The sequence below is a fragment of the Tarenaya hassleriana genome, unplaced genomic scaffold (genome assembly GCF_000463585.1).
Source record: "Tarenaya hassleriana unplaced genomic scaffold, ASM46358v1 Cleome91, whole genome shotgun sequence".
NCBI classification, from domain to species: Eukaryota; Viridiplantae; Streptophyta; class Magnoliopsida; order Brassicales; family Cleomaceae; genus Tarenaya; species Tarenaya hassleriana.
The window spans coordinates 168,730-183,906 of NW_010971485.1; the positions used below are offsets into that span (position 1 = coordinate 168,730).

Genomic DNA, 15,177 nt, shown 5'->3' on the forward strand with positions numbered 1-15,177 from the left:
TCATGTACTGGATTGTAGATAGTCAAGACGGGATTTGTACCTCTCGTAAAAGAGAGAGATGTCGCTGGGCCCCTCGTGTGAGCGAGACTGTAGAAATGTGTGGCCGCACTATAGACGAACGTCGTCTATTTCAGACAGTCGAACTCAGTGAACGAGAAAGCAGTCGAATCAGATAAGGTGGCTTGTCCATGCCTTATGTTCGACATATGATATCGCGATACAAAAGGATCATCAGCCGGAATCATCACTGGCGTTCGTATGATCACGAACAAACTCTATTCGAGATAGATAGTCATAGTGTCTTGCTAGAGAAGAGTTTGTTCGTGATCATACGAACGCCAGTGATGATTCCAGCTGATGATCCTTTTGTATCGCGATATCATTTGTCGAATATAAGGCATGGACAAGCCACCTTATCTGATTCGACTGCTTTCTCGTTCACTGAGTTTGACTGTCTGAAATAGACGACATTCGTCTATAGGGCGGCCACACATTTCTACAGTCTCGCTCACACGAGGGGCCCAGCGATATCTCTCTCTTTTACGAGAGGTACAAATCCCGTCTTGACTATCTACAATCCAACACATGATTCATTTCGTACCTGATGCACGCGTTTATAGTCCTCCTGTTACGCAGGACGTTTGACGTAATCAAAGCACGCAACTCCTCATGTTGGATTCCGTAGACATCTCAGGTCTTAGGATCCAATCATGGAACCGTCACATGAGATTCAAGTCATGACGCTAATCCATGTGACAATCTCATGCGGGTCAATCCAGTATTCCGTTCTCCAACGAATACCTATGACTGTGATCGTATCCAATACCTATGATCAATCCTATGATCATCCATCACACATCATACTAGTCTTATTATGTCGTTATTCCCACAATGACACAAGACCAGGGAGTTTAGTATCATTCATAATGATACACGGATTTCACAACATATTAAAGCATGCATAATACGTAATGAATCAAACACTAATCCATAAAACTATAGAAAGTGTCAATACATCAAATGTATCATAAACATAGCTCATAAACAGTACATCATAGAGCACCAAACCAACAATTCGTTGGAGAACAGAATACTGGAATGACCCGCATGAGATTATCACATGGACTAGCGTCATGACTTGAATCTCATATGGCGAATGCATGATTGGATCCTAAGGTCTGAGATATCTACGGAAACCAACATGAGGAGTTGCGTGCTTTGATTACGTCAAACGTCCTGCGTAACAGGAGGACTATAAACGCGTGCATCAGGTACGAAATGAATCATGTGTTGGATTGTAGATAGTCAAGACGGGATTTGTACCTCTCGTAAAAGAGAGAGATATCGCTGGGCCCCTCGTGTGACCGAGACTGTCGAAATGTGTGGCCGCACTATAGACGAATGTCGTCTATTTCAGACAGTCAAACTCAGTGAACGAGAAAGCAGTCGAATCAGATAAGGTGGCTTGTCCATGCCTTATATTCGACAAATGATATCGCGATACAAAAGGATCATCAGCTGGAATCATCACTGGCGTTCGTAAGATCACGAACTAACATTATTCGAGATAGGTAGTCATAGTGTCTTGTTAGAGACCGCCTATGACTTGTATATCCGAAATAGAGATTTCGGGGTATACTACTATATCGAATGAGCCTACAGGGTCACACACGCAGGGAAGGACAAAACGCTCGAGAAAACGACGGAAAAACCAAGACGGAAGGATCTGGAACGGACGGACCAGAAGTCCAGAACGGACGGTCCGCCGAGCCAGACCCGACTGTCCAGAACGGACTGTCCGTTCCAGAAGGTCTGGAACAGATGGTCCACTAATGCCATAACGTTCGTTCTACGTGCTGGAACGGACGGTCCACGTGCATTTCTAGACCGTCCGTTCCAGGCTTCGGGTTTTTCGAAAATAAGACCGAATTAGGGATAAATCATCTTATAAGAAGGAGATTAAAACCCTAATTAAGAGAGGCGACTTGCTGGCCGATTTGAGAACTTTTCCACAGACTTTTTGGTTAGATCAAAGAGTTGGGAAAGGTGATCGAAGTTCGTTTTTCTCAAAGCACAAATCGAATAGCAGACAAGTTCCAAGCGTTGGAATCCATCCCGAGGTGTGGATACGAGTAGAGGGCGATGTATTCTTCCTCCCTTTCGTGATCAGACGTGTTCTTCGATTGATACAGACCCCGGATCGATTGAGGTAAGCATTCTAACGTTTCTACGATTCAATAGCAGCATGGTTCTAGGGTTCTATAAAATTTTTGTTTTACTTCCGCTGCGCAAACCCTAGAATCGATCTCTTAGGAATAGGATTCGCTTTAGAGATCCCAAGAATTCCTTCAATATCCCCATCATTGATCATGAATTTCGACATATCTCAAGTCGAATTGATCAATGTGAAAGATACGAAATATCCCTGAAAAAGAAATAGAAAATGCAACATTTATAATAAAGAACGATAATAAAATTCATGTCGATTTTCTCAGTTGGTCATTTTTCATCTTTAGACTGATCAAGGACATCCGTGATATCCAAATATGTTCTGTCTCTTCCTTTATCGATGAAATCATCAGGGACACTAGATACAAAAATTTGTCTGGGTATTTTTTCCCTTTATCTTTATGTGATTGTTGATATCATTCAACAAGATGTTTCGGTGTACGAAGGTATGTGACCAATGATCGTTCATACCACATCGATAACAGATATTATCTCAAACATTGCGGAATCATATTCTCGCACAGACTTAAAGTCTTAGAATCTCATATCCAGCCAATCATGTTTGGCTCTCGGATGGATCACATATTTCTCATGATCGAAATAATCTTTGAGTGATTCCCATAAATTTGCGGGATTCTCTTTCGTGCGATATTCATTTTTTAGCGCATCATCAAGATGTCGTCGCAGAAATATTATCGTTTTTTCCTTATCAGCTTCAGATGTCGCTTGCCCTTTTTCGATTGTTTTGACAATCTTTTCGGCTTTCAGATGCATTTTGGCATCAAATGCCCATATCATATATTTTTTTGCCATAAGCATCGAGGGCAGCGATTTCGAGATTGACCAAATTCGACATATGTATCATATGTAACAACAGTAGAAATAATCATGAATATATTATCAGGCGGTAATACCGCCCATATTGCATAAAGTAAATAGTTAAGGTGGCATAGCCATCCATCACAGAAATAATAATATAAATAATGACAAAAATAATATTCATATTTAGGTGGCATAGCCAACCATTACGATAATAATAGCAATATTTATAAATATTCATAAGAATATTTACAGGTGGCATAGCCAACCATTATGATAATAATAGTAATACTTATAGATATGCATAATGATATTTACAGGTGGCATAGCCAACCATTATGATAATAATAATAGTAATACTTATAGATATGCATAATGATATTTACAGGTGGCATAGCCAACCATTATGATAATAATAATAATACTTATAGATATGCATAATGATATTTACAGGTGGCATAGCCAACCATTATGATAATAATAATAATACTTATAGATATGCATAATGATATTTACAGGTGGCATAGCCAACCATTATGATAATAATAGCAATATTTATAAACATTCATATCATTGACTGGTGACTAAGCTCGCGAAGTCTATATGAATGTAATATAAATATATGTAATTAGTTTTATATTATTGACCGGTGGTTGAGCCTCCCAATGTCTATATATAATGAAATTGAAGATAAATAGAGATAGAGAATCATACATTACCTTTTGTATGATATTTTCTTTTTTACCTCTATGTCGGCAGAATCTCGTGCTGATAACGTGTTGAAAACGAAAGACGAAAAACAAGAGGGAGATATGCTCTAGAGAGAGAAAGAGTATGATAGAGAGAAGAGAGAGAAAGTTCTTCGTATTTCGTATGTATACAAATGAACTACATCACTGACCTATTTATAGAGAAAATGTAAGGAACTTCTTCATAATGAAGAAATGTCAGCTTCTTCATAGTGAAGAAGGGTCAACTGCTAAGAAGAACATAATATGGATTCCACTAGATAATATGGATCCCACTAGATGTCTACTTGTATATTTATAAAAGAAAACAAAAAATATATATATTGGAGCGAGGGGAAAAGGAAACGTTGAATAAGGTCAAATCAAATGGACGGTGACTACTGGCTAGATAGTGTGACCTAATGCAATTATAATACTTCCACATTTTTTTGATAAATATAATACTTTCACATGTTTAACCCCTTCGTGATATTTCGGATAACCTTATTTTATTTACAATATTTATAAACATTCATATCATTGACTGGTGACTAAGCTCGCGAAGTCTATATGAATGTAATATAAATATATGTAATTAGTTTTATATTATTGACCGGTGGTTGAGCCTCCCAATGTCTATATATAATGAAATTGAAGATAAATAGAGATAGAGAATCATACATTACCTTTTGTATGATATTTTCTTTTATACCTTTATATCGGTAGAGTTTCGTGCTGATAACGTGTTGAAAACGAAAGACGGAAAACAAGATAGAGATGCTCTAGAGAGAGAAAGAGTATGCTAGAGAGGATAGAGAGAAAGTTCTTCGTATTTCGTATGTTACAAATGAACTATATCACTGATCTATTTATAGAGAAATATAAGAAATTTCTTCATAGTGAAGAAGGATCAGCTTTTTCATAACGAAGAAGGGTCAACTTCTTCATAGTGAAGAATGACATAATATGGATTCCACTAGATAATATGGATCCTGTCTACTTGTATATTTACAACTCAATTTATATATTGGAGTAACGGGTGAGATTTTTTCCCAAACCGCGGTATCATGGTCGGAGGTAAAGGGGCGTATTTGTTAATGGGCCTGTATGGTTGGCCCGTTTATTATTCACTCTTCAGACAGGCATCGTTCTCGACCCCTTATGATGGGGGCGATTCCGATTTCGGAACCTGTTTCTCAAACATTGGAATCCTGTTTCAACTCTTGTTTCTTCACGATTTGTTGTTTGGGTTCGAAGGGGCTTGGAGTTCGCGACGAACAAAGGACGCATAATTTAGGTTAACATCGAAACCCTCTTTCCCGTCAGCTGCTCTTTCTTATCGCCGTCGCCGGTGAGTATCTGTCCATCTCGTTTCGTCTTTTCGGTTCTTTCCTCTTCTGTATTCGTGCTTCATTCTTCTGCGTCTAGGGATACGCGGTTTTACTTCGTGGGTCTTACAGCAGTTCCGTGGATTTACTTCGTGGGTTTTCTGTTTTCGGTTTGTTCTGCTGGTACCCAGTTTACTTTCTCTTGGGTTTTCGATGTTCTGTGTGGAATTCACAGGGTAGAGATGTGAAGTTTCGGTTTTGGTAGTGAATTAGGACGTGGATCAGTTTCTTTTTTTTTCCGACAGAGGAATGTGTGTTCTTGTGTTCTGTAATATGAATGTGTCGTGTGTTCTTGGTGGAAATTCGTTCCTTTTCTTGTGTTGCTGAAGAAATTTGATTACGTTATGTTTCGGTTGATCATAAAAGAGCAACAAGAGCTCGTGGTTGGATCCTGATTCGGGTTCTGCATCAGTTCGAAAGGTTCTTAGTTCCTTAGTTCTTATTGCTCAGTCGACGATATTCAAACGAATCTGCGAGGCTTTTTCACAGCTGTGTTTATTCACTTCTGAAATCAGTTCCGTGTTGGTTTGTTCTAGGTCTTGGGCATGTTTAGTTTTGTTTCTGATCCAAACTGAGCAGGTCTAGTTCTGGTTTTGGTTCAGATCTGGTTCTGGCTTAGGTTCAGATCTGGTTCTGGTTTTGCTGAGGACTGGTTCTGGTTTTGGCTCAGGCCTGGTTCTGGTTTCTGGTTTAGTTCTGGTTCCGTTGTGCAAATCTCTGGTTTTGATTTTCAGTTCTGATCTCTGATTTCGTGAACTGAAGTTGTATTTGAGGTAGATGATGATCTTGTTGTTTTACCTTTTCAACTCTATCTTTTTATGTTTTGAGTGTGTTATTGACATTGTGTATTTCCACAATTCATTTATCAAACTTGGAAAGAAGTAATTTGAAAACTATTCTTCTATACAAATACATATAGTATAGATATTTGATTGTCTGGCGCGGGAGAAGTGGAACATGGAGAGATATGAGAGTGAAGTAGCAGATTTATCTAGCTGTTATTTTCGGGTTAATTGGGTGTTTTATTTAATCTGCGGTTAAATGGGTGGTTCTATTTTAGGTCAGTAATGTGAGTTCCCCGAGATAATATGAGGTTTACTCAGATTTAGCTCAAGACTGGGTAATGTCCCCTTTCATGGGTCTGTTAGATTGTAAGAGGGTAGCTTAAATTCTACTAGTTAGATAAATAGCTGAAGAGAGAGATGAAAGCGAGGTATCAGGATTTTGGGATAGTTCATGTCTGATGTTACGCAGAGTTCATAGCCGTATGTCTTAAATTTTCGATCTTTGTTCATAACAGGTTCCAACCAGCCCGTGAAATGCTAGGTCGGTCTGGGCTTTTTTTGTAAAAAAAAAATTGACATCTCTAGAGATTGCGAAGCAATTTGAATTTGAAGAATTGAGATCTGTAGAACATGTACTGAAAGAATGGTTGAACAGTCTCTTTTTTGCTGCAGGGGTTAAGATTTTCTTCTATGATTTTAAATATTCGATGTATACCCAATGATTGTTACCACCAGTTTCTGCCGGCGTTTGTCGAATCCAGCCTCAGTATTAATGATTTTGACTCATACAAAATTGCAGGATATTTTGGGTTTAGGGTTTAACATAAGAAGTTTGACTCAATATCGTCGGCATTGAATTTGTTTGGCCTTTTCGGCATTGTTGGCAAGAAATTTGAAAAGCAACGGTAGAACATGAATGCCCCGATCATTGGTGAGATCTGCTTCTAGTTCTGTTTTGCTTCTCAATTTATCTGGCTTTGTTTTAAACTTTTGTTTCTTTTTGGTGGGTTTGGTTGTATCATTTAGATCCATTGCAAGGAGATTTTCCAGAGGTGATAGAAGAATATTTGGAGCATGGGGTCATCAAATGCGTTGCCTTCAATCGTCGTGGGACTCTCCTCGCAGGTTACGTGTTTCCCCTCTCATCTTCTTCGTTTTCGATCTTTTTCGTTTTAGTGTTACCCAATTGGTTTGTTCGGATGGGAAATTTGGCAATGCTGATAGGGAAACTTTTTTACTTTCCGTTACCTAGTGGCTAACTTCAGTGCTCGGGACAGTTTTTCTGTTCTGTATGACAAAAATATGTTCATTGAATCTATCATTTATCATATTTTTTTGTTCTGTTTCTGGTTTAATAAGGCAAAAACGTCCGGGCAGCGCAGCAGATACAAATAGTCTTGTTTATATTTCCATCGCTTTCAATTTTGTATCACGCATGATTGATATTCTTGTATTGTTCTATTTCAGCTGGGTGTGCTGATGGGAGCTGTGTAATCTGGGATTTCGAGACAAGGGGCATTGCCAAAGAGCTTCGGGATAAGGATTGTGCTGCTGCAATAACAAGCGTCTGCTGGTCAAAGTATGGGCATCGTGTGCTTGTGTCAGCAGCAGACAAGTCGTTAACTCTTTGGGATGTCCTGTGTGGAAATAAGATTGCTCGGACGGTTCTTCAGCAAACCCCGTTACATGCTCGCCTAAATCCTGGCTTAACTTCTCCTTCGCTTTGCCTGGCATGCCCTCTCTCGTCTGCTCCTATGATAGTCGACTTTGGCATAGGTTGCACAACCTTGCTCCCAGTTACCGTGCCCGAGATGGCAGATGTGCTAGCTCCTTCTCAACGCCACAAATGTTTAGAAGCAAATCCTCCTTTCTCTCCAGCTGCAGCATGCTTTAACAAGCAAGGGGATCTTGTTTATATAGGAAATTCCAAAGGAGAAATACTTGTAATCGATTACAGAAGCGTCCGGGTTCTTGCTATGGTTCCTGTCTCTGGTGGGGCACTGGTGAAAAACATTGTATTTTGTAGGAACGGGCAGTATCTCCTCATGAACTCCAACGATCGCACCATCAGGATTTACGAAAATCTTCTGCCGCCGAAAAACGCTCTTGCAGCCCTGGAGGATTCAAACAAGGGCATGGATGGACTCGAGGGTGTCGAGAGATTGAAAGCTGTCGGGTCCAAGTGCCTGTCATTGTTCAGGGAATTCCAGGACTCCATTACGAAAGTGCACTGGAAAGCGCCTTGTTTTAGCGGTGACGGTGAGTGGGTTGTTGGGGGTTCTGCAAGCAAAGGTGAGCATAAGGTCTACATATGGGATCTAGCCGGGCATCTTGTGAAAATATTGGAAGGTCCAAAAGAAGCACTGATCGATCTTGCTTGGCACCCTGTCCATCCCATTATTGCCTCTGTTTCCTTGACCGGTCTGGTGTATATATGGGCCAAAGATTATACCGAGAACTGGAGTGCGTTTGCTCCAGATTTCAAGGAGCTCGAGGAAAATGAAGAGTATGTGGAACGGGAGGATGAGTTCGATTTGATGCCCGAAACAGAAAAGGTAAAGAGATGAGAAATCAAATTTGTATGAAGTTCTCTATCGTCTGTCATATGGGTTTTCCTGAGTTTTGTGGTGTATGCGTGTAGGTGAAAGTAACTGACGTTAACGAAGATGAGGATGTCGATATACTGACTGTGGAAAAGGATCCGTTCAGTGATTCAGATATGTCGGAGGAGGAGCTCCGTTTCCTTCCAGCTGAACCAATTCCAGACATAAACGGGCAGAAAGAGAAGGGCGTTGATAGCACAAAGTTACTCGAAACTCGTAACTCTGCATCTCTTGCTTCTGAGGAGGCCGGGCAGAACGGATATGCGGCGAATCACGCATCGAGTCCGATCAGAGGTAAAATATGGCTGTACCGTCCGGGTGTTTCCCCGAGAAAACATAGTTTATGAATATGCTATAACCCTTAAAAAAACAAATGTCCTTATTGCAGAAGACGCGGGAGAGACTCGGCCGAGAAGAAAGCGGAAGCCATCGGAGAAAGGCATGGAGTTGCAGGCGGAGAAGGTTGGGAAGCCATCGAATGGTTCTAGCAGGCAGACGAGAGCTAGAAACAGAGCTGCACTCGGCCAAGGATGTGACAACGGCATAGAAGACGACGATGCATCGGATTGACTTAGGGTACACCTACTAATCCCTAACCGTGATGAACGATCTGGCAAGAATCTTCCTTATTTTTTTTTTCCGGGAATTAGATTTTTTAGGCGAGGTTGCAACATTTTACGCTACTGCAGTGATATGACTGCATTCAAGGAAGGACTTAGGATAAGATTTTTATATTAACATCCGCCATGTGATATTCTCCGATTCAAGAACACGTACAAGCAACGCAGCAAGGCGAAGGGAGCGGGACAACAGATCATTCCGACCAAGGGGATCACGTAGATAAGTAGCTTTCGCAGTTTGGGTTTACTATGACAATTACAAATGTTTGGTGTTTTATGTAAATTTCTGAAAGTAAGGGGTCAAAACCTGAGAGTAAGAGTTGTGGGGGTTTTGCTGATTTCTTAAGATTTCAAGGTCTTTGGCTGATCATTGTGAGGGGGGGAGGTTGAGGATCCTCGGATACCGTTTCGAAGTTTGCCGTTTGCCTTAGTAGCGGCCGTGTGGGTGTTGTGTATCGGTGCTTGGCTTTGGGTATTTGGGTGTTGGTTGTCGGGAAATTGCAGGTTCGATCTCTGGGTTTGCCGGAATCGGATCACCATGCCGTGAAATCAACATGGTTCATTTCCCGGTTTTAGAATGATCGTTGTTAATAAAATGACAGACACTTCCAGTTTGGTTTCAAATCAATGTCTACGATATAGGTGGACGACGGTAGCCATAATTTTAGCCAATTCGACAATCCAATTTGTGCCAAAGCCAAATCTCATTTTCGCTCTTTTTTTTTTTCTTTTTTTTTTTGTGAGAACATTTTCATTCTCTTAATTTTATATATTTTGCGTAAATGGGTATTGATCTTTTTGTTGATAATGTTTTATTTTTTAAAAAATTTCTTTTATAAGTTTCTAAAAAGCTTTAGATATGGTCATTCACATAGCCAAATTAATTTTGGCTCCTTGTCTTTTCTTTATGTAAAATCCTGAATACACAACACACGAGTAAACACAAGGTCATTCCGTCTTGTCCTGAATAGAAGAACGTGAATTATAAATCTTTTTTGTTAAAACTTAACTTTACGGTTCGAAATGAGAAATTATGGGATATTCGATTTTTTTTAAAATCCGAAATTTTACACAATTTCACATAGACAAGTGAATGATATAATATATAGTCAAATAACAAAGAAAGACATCATATTTTGTCCATCCAACAAAGGAACGATTTCAACCATTCCTCCATTTCAGAACGAATTCTCTAATGCACCGACTTGGTAAGAGGTAATGAATCAAAGCGAACGACGGGGATGCACCGGAGAGGATGAGCCATGGCAAGGTTTATATCTCCGGCCTCTTCCGTGTTAACCTTCTCTCCTCCACTGATTCTCCAGTCAAAACACTGCACCATTATCCCGATAGCCATTCCGATGAACACGTAACCGAGGTTTGCTCCGGGACAACCTCTTCTTCCGCCCCCGAAAGGAATATACTTCATAGCTTTTTCTTTATCATTGTCTTCTTCTTCCTCCGAAACTAGAAACCTCTCGGGTTTAAACACGTCGGGATCTTCCCATGAACCTGGATCTCTCATTACTGCATAGACGTTGACAATCAACGTCGCGTCTCGTGGCACGACAAATTCTCCAATCTTACAGTCCTCCTTGGATTTCCTTGACAAGATAGGGGCTGGTGGGTGTAGTCTTAGCCCTTCTTTTATCACTGCTTGCAAATACGGGAGCTTCGAGAGATCCGTTTCCTCTAGTCCTCTCTTTGTCCCTACAACCGAATCTATTTCTTCTCTCAGTCTTTTGAGAATGTTAGGATGATTGATGAGCTCTGCCATTGTCCATTGCGTTGCTTGCGCTGAGGTATCCGTGCCCCCGAGAAAAAGATCCTACGGTTTCGTAGTCGTCAGATCAAGAATGTCGTGGCTGACGGATAATAACATCGGATAGATAGAATGTTCGGCTAGTTAAAAACAGAAATCCTAAATTTGTGTACCAGATTATATTATATGAGATGTGTTTGCGTTTGGTCATGAACAAGACTTAAAATTACGGTGTCAGAAAAATCCTGAGACCCGTTACTCGATCCGAACCCACCTGCAAAATTTAATGGCTTAGGCTTTAACAGTTTAGACCCGTTTGTCTATATTTACGGGCCGACCATTCTGACAGCCCGCTCAAAATCATATTATTGGGTTTACCCACAAATATATGAATGAAAAAGTAACATTATCTGTTCATCCCTATATTCTAAATATACAAAACCTATGGTTCTAAACTAAAATCTCTCAAAATATTAGATTCGGATTATAGTAAATCGAAACTTTTGGATACGTTTCTCGAAATGACCCCTAATATATGATATATATTTCGAGAAAATAAAAAATCAGAATTCCGTATTTGGATCTCGGATTCGGATAACCACGGACGGACACCAAAATATTATCTCGAACATCCGACCTTTAGATAGCCCAAAAAATTTAATGTGATGAATCAGACAAAGAAGCAATAAAAACCAAATTCAAAATGTTTTCGAAACCTTACCACAAAAAATGCCTTGATATGGTTCCTCGTGATCTTATATTCAGCAGTTTCGTCTTGGCAAGTTTCTAGCAAGACATCCATCATGTCCTTTTGCCCTCTGTCCGGATTCTCTTCGTGTTCCCTCAGAATCTTTTCGAACAATTCATCGTATCTACTGGAGATTTCCTTAATCTCCTTTCCAAACAGCCAGATCCCGAGTTTCCTAAGCGTTTTGTGCAGCGAACTCACCATGTAAACCTTCTTCGTCAAGGCGTATGACTTGGCAATGGAGTCTCTAACTTGCTCCGCCTCTTCCGAGCACTTCTTCCCCATTATCATCTTGCAAATGCTATCGTTCGCCAGCCTCGTCGTCTCCATTCCCAGGTCTACAGCTTCGTTCCGCCGTGCCTTTTCCCACAAGTTACAACGGAACCTCTCCATCTCTTCGGCCCGAAGGCTTCGGGATCTCTCGAGGGCTTGCCGCCCGAGCAACTCCGAGAGCATCAGCTTCCTCATGAACCTGCAGTAGCCTCCGTAAGGAGCAGCGGCCACACCGTACGAGCCGAACAACAACGAGTTTTCGACAGCTAGGGCTTCACGGGAGGAGAAGTTCAAGTCTTGTTCCCTGAAGACTTTGTAAGCGATGGATGCCGACGAGACGAGAGCTATTTCGAAGTCAAAGGTTCGGAGATAGAGGAGAGGGCCGTATTTCGAAGAGAGATTTCGGAGGCTCCTGAACCATGGAACGGATACAAGGAGGTGGAGATGGCCGATGAACGGCAAAGCTCGAGGGCTCGGCGGCAAATTACGAACGCAGTTTGGTGATTTCTTTGGATTTTTCAATGCAAAGATTGAGCGGGAGAAAAGCAACAGGAAGAAGAAGAAGAAGAAGATGAAGAAGAAGAAATGTTGGAAGTCAACGATGATTGCTGCCATTGTTGCAGAGGTCCAAAGTGGCTCTCAAGATTATTTGATGAATATATAAAATAGGTGTGAAATGCATTAAATACTGTTATTTAAATGCGACCATGTTGAAATTAATAATTCAATTACTGGCGCAAGTTGTTAATGTTACTATATGGACCCGAAGAGACAACTAATTAAACGTATGACATGGTTGGTTTATTGAACTATCCCAGGTTATTTATTTATTTGTTTAATTTTTTTTCTAAAATCGGAATCTTTTGTTTTAGTTTTTTATTCTGGTGGAGATCTAAGTATTTGTTAATTATATGTTTTTTTTATATCTTTACTAAAGTCACAATAAGAAACAAAAAATAAAATATAAATACTTGGTGGTGTGGCTTAATATTTTTGGCACTATTAATCGAATTCTCGATTATAAAAAACAGAAACAAGAAACGTGATTTCAATAGTATTTAGGTACATTAATCATCTTATATTTGTGTCACATTTTTTATTCGTTGATTTTGTTTGTTTTTTTTTTTGTCATGGAAATTGAAATATGAGATTATTAGTAATTGATATGCAATTTCGTTTTTTAAATATATGAATAAGGTGAAAAATATTGGCCTTGAATGACATTGGTTTTTATTTTGGGTTTTTGGCTTTAGTTTTTGGTTTTTGGTTTTTGGTTTTTGGCTTTTGGATTTTATAAGTTTGTAAATTCTAAAAAAATGTGGCTTTTGGTTTTTAGTTGATTTTTTCCATAAAGTAGATTTCCGGGTTTTTAGGAAAACCACCAAATTTCAAAAAACTTGATTGTCGGTTTTTTCAATTTTTAAAATCCAAAAACGGTGAAAACCACTTCCCATTCAACACCATTATGCAAAGTCGAATAAAATTCAACTGTTAAAGGTGGTAAAGTTATTTTCAATGTAAACAAGAAAAGGCGTTAAAAAATTTATTTTATAACGGAATCATGGAAAAAAATGGGTTGATTTCTAGTTGTACCTATTTGATAAATGTTTTAAATTGTACTTATTTTTTTTATGAAAATGGTTGGATCTAATTTATAGAAAATGAGATGAAAATTGACTTATTTTAAAAAAGGACCCATTTAACAATTTTTTTGCCTATTTTTTGGTTTATTTTTGTAATAAGAGTCCCAAAACATTTACGTTGCTGGGTTTTATTTCTTTGTTTTTGTTTATTGGCGGATTTTTTTTATTTGGATTTATTATTTTTAGGATTCAATAGAGGTTTATGTTGAAATAGAACTTATTGGACTTAGTTATCAAATATGCTATTAGGCTTAATTTATGATTAAGTTAAAACTCATTAGTAAGTGTTTTAAGTCCAATAGATAAATAGATTGTGTTGATATTTTAAGAAAAAATCACGTATAAAATTATAATTATCTAAATTTTTATAAAATTTTCAAATAAATACATAAACTATAACACTTCAATATAAATACCTGATGATACGATCCTGAAACTTTTAAAAAATTCTATATAAACTAGGTAATATCTCCGTACGTATCGTATGGATTAAAAATATAAATAGATTTTATAAATATAATTATTATTTGTAAAATTAAATATATTATCTATTTTGTTTTTTATTTTATAACTTTATATTGTTTAACTCATATTTTTTTAAAAAAATTCAAGATAGCACAATGTGAAAATTCTAATTATTAACCCGCACGCATCACACGGACTAAAAATATATACGAAATTATAAAAAAATTTATTACTAGTTTTAAAATTAAATATATTAGATTCTGTTTTTGAATTTATTTTTTTATTCTTAAATTAAAATGATAATGTTTTAAAATGTCAAGACAATGGGGTATTTTATTTTTTGAAGAAAGATTTTGAATAGTTTCTATATTTATAATTTTGTAAATTATAATATAGATTCATATATTAAAATGTGTAACATTGGAAGAGTATCTTTAGAAATTTTATGATTTGATAAAATATTTTCATTTTTGATAAAAAGATGAGTATTTGAAAAATGTGATTAATGATAATCTGATAAATATAGTTTGAAAAAAATAATATAAATCATGTAACCCTTTTATTTGGTCCATAGTCTAAATCATTGTTTTTTTAACAAACTAAGATTTAGTTATTTTTATATATAAATATGAGTTAGAGTCCTGTTTAGTTGGGTTTTTTCATTTTGTTATACTTGTATTTTATTAAATTTGTTTTTTATTATTTTTATCATTCCGATTTAGTTTATTTGATCCTCCATTGGTCGTCCTAATAAAACTCGATCCGATAGATATTTCGCTTGAAATATAAACTTCAAATATGTTTCGATAAGTAAAAAGTTTTCAAAACAAAAACCTAATGACGTCTAAGAGACTCTTTCGGACTTCAGAACTGATATTTCATACAAAATTCATCATAAAAAAATAATATATATTTTTATTTTTATAATTGTTTTAAATGAAATTTAGATTAATGTTTTAATGTTAACATTCGTAAAATTCAATTTTTTTTCATTCTAATTCAAATTAATGTATTTAATATAGATAGATATAACGATCATAATTTTTAGAAAATTTAATTAGGAACTTAGATGATCAAATTAAAAGTTTTGAGAAAAATCTATGATTTTGAAAAA

At 37.6% G+C, this 15,177-nt stretch overlaps 2 protein-coding genes across 5 annotated transcripts; one reads left to right on the forward strand and one right to left on the reverse strand.

Annotated features, from left to right (window-relative positions):
• Positions 1-4,920: 4,920 nt before the first annotated feature.
• LOC104804661 (protein RBL) lies at positions 4,921-9,734 on the forward strand. 4 transcript variants are annotated; one of them, XM_010529001.2, is made up of 7 exons: positions 4,923-5,127; positions 6,749-6,880; positions 6,976-7,074; positions 7,417-8,504; positions 8,591-8,846; positions 8,941-9,128; positions 9,203-9,734. In XM_010529001.2, the coding sequence occupies exons 2-6, from the start codon at positions 6,862-6,864 to the stop codon at positions 9,120-9,122; spliced, it is 1,644 nt and encodes a 547-aa protein (XP_010527303.1). In that variant the 5' UTR covers positions 4,923-5,127; positions 6,749-6,861; the 3' UTR covers positions 9,123-9,128; positions 9,203-9,734. The 4 variants fall into 4 exon arrangements, with proteins under 4 accessions (XP_019056979.1, XP_010527303.1, XP_010527304.1 ...); XM_010529002.2 differs by having other exon boundaries at positions 9,242-9,734; XM_019201434.1 differs by having other exon boundaries at positions 4,921-5,127; positions 8,944-9,734.
• A 480-nt stretch (positions 9,735-10,214) lies between these two features.
• On the reverse strand, positions 10,215-12,570 carry LOC104804662 (cytochrome P450 705A20-like). Its single transcript, XM_010529003.2, has 2 exons — positions 11,656-12,570; positions 10,215-11,000 (listed from the first exon to the last, which is right to left on the reverse strand). Exons 1-2 carry the CDS (start codon positions 12,568-12,570, stop codon positions 10,365-10,367), a joined length of 1,551 nt encoding a protein of 516 aa, XP_010527305.1. The 3' UTR covers positions 10,215-10,364.
• Positions 12,571-15,177: the final 2,607 nt, after the last annotated feature.

What these genes read in the sequence shown, in the direction of transcription:
- LOC104804661 (XM_010529000.2), top strand. An exon ending in TCGTGGGACTCTCCTCGCAG is followed by an intron (nt 7,075 to 7,416) that starts GTTACGTGTTTC and finishes GTTCTATTTCAG; the next exon opens with CTGGGTGTGCTGATGGGAGC. An exon ending in TGATGCCCGAAACAGAAAAG is followed by an intron (nt 8,505 to 8,590) that starts GTAAAGAGATGA and finishes GTATGCGTGTAG; the next exon opens with GTGAAAGTAACTGACGTTAA.
- LOC104804662 (XM_010529003.2), bottom strand. Translation starts at nt 12,570, where the DNA reads ATGGCAGCAATCATCGTTGACTTCCAACATTTCTTCTTCTTCATCTTC. An exon ending in ATATCAAGGCATTTTTTGTG is followed by an intron (nt 11,001 to 11,655) that starts GTAAGGTTTCGA and finishes ACGAAACCGTAG; the next exon opens with GATCTTTTTCTCGGGGGCAC.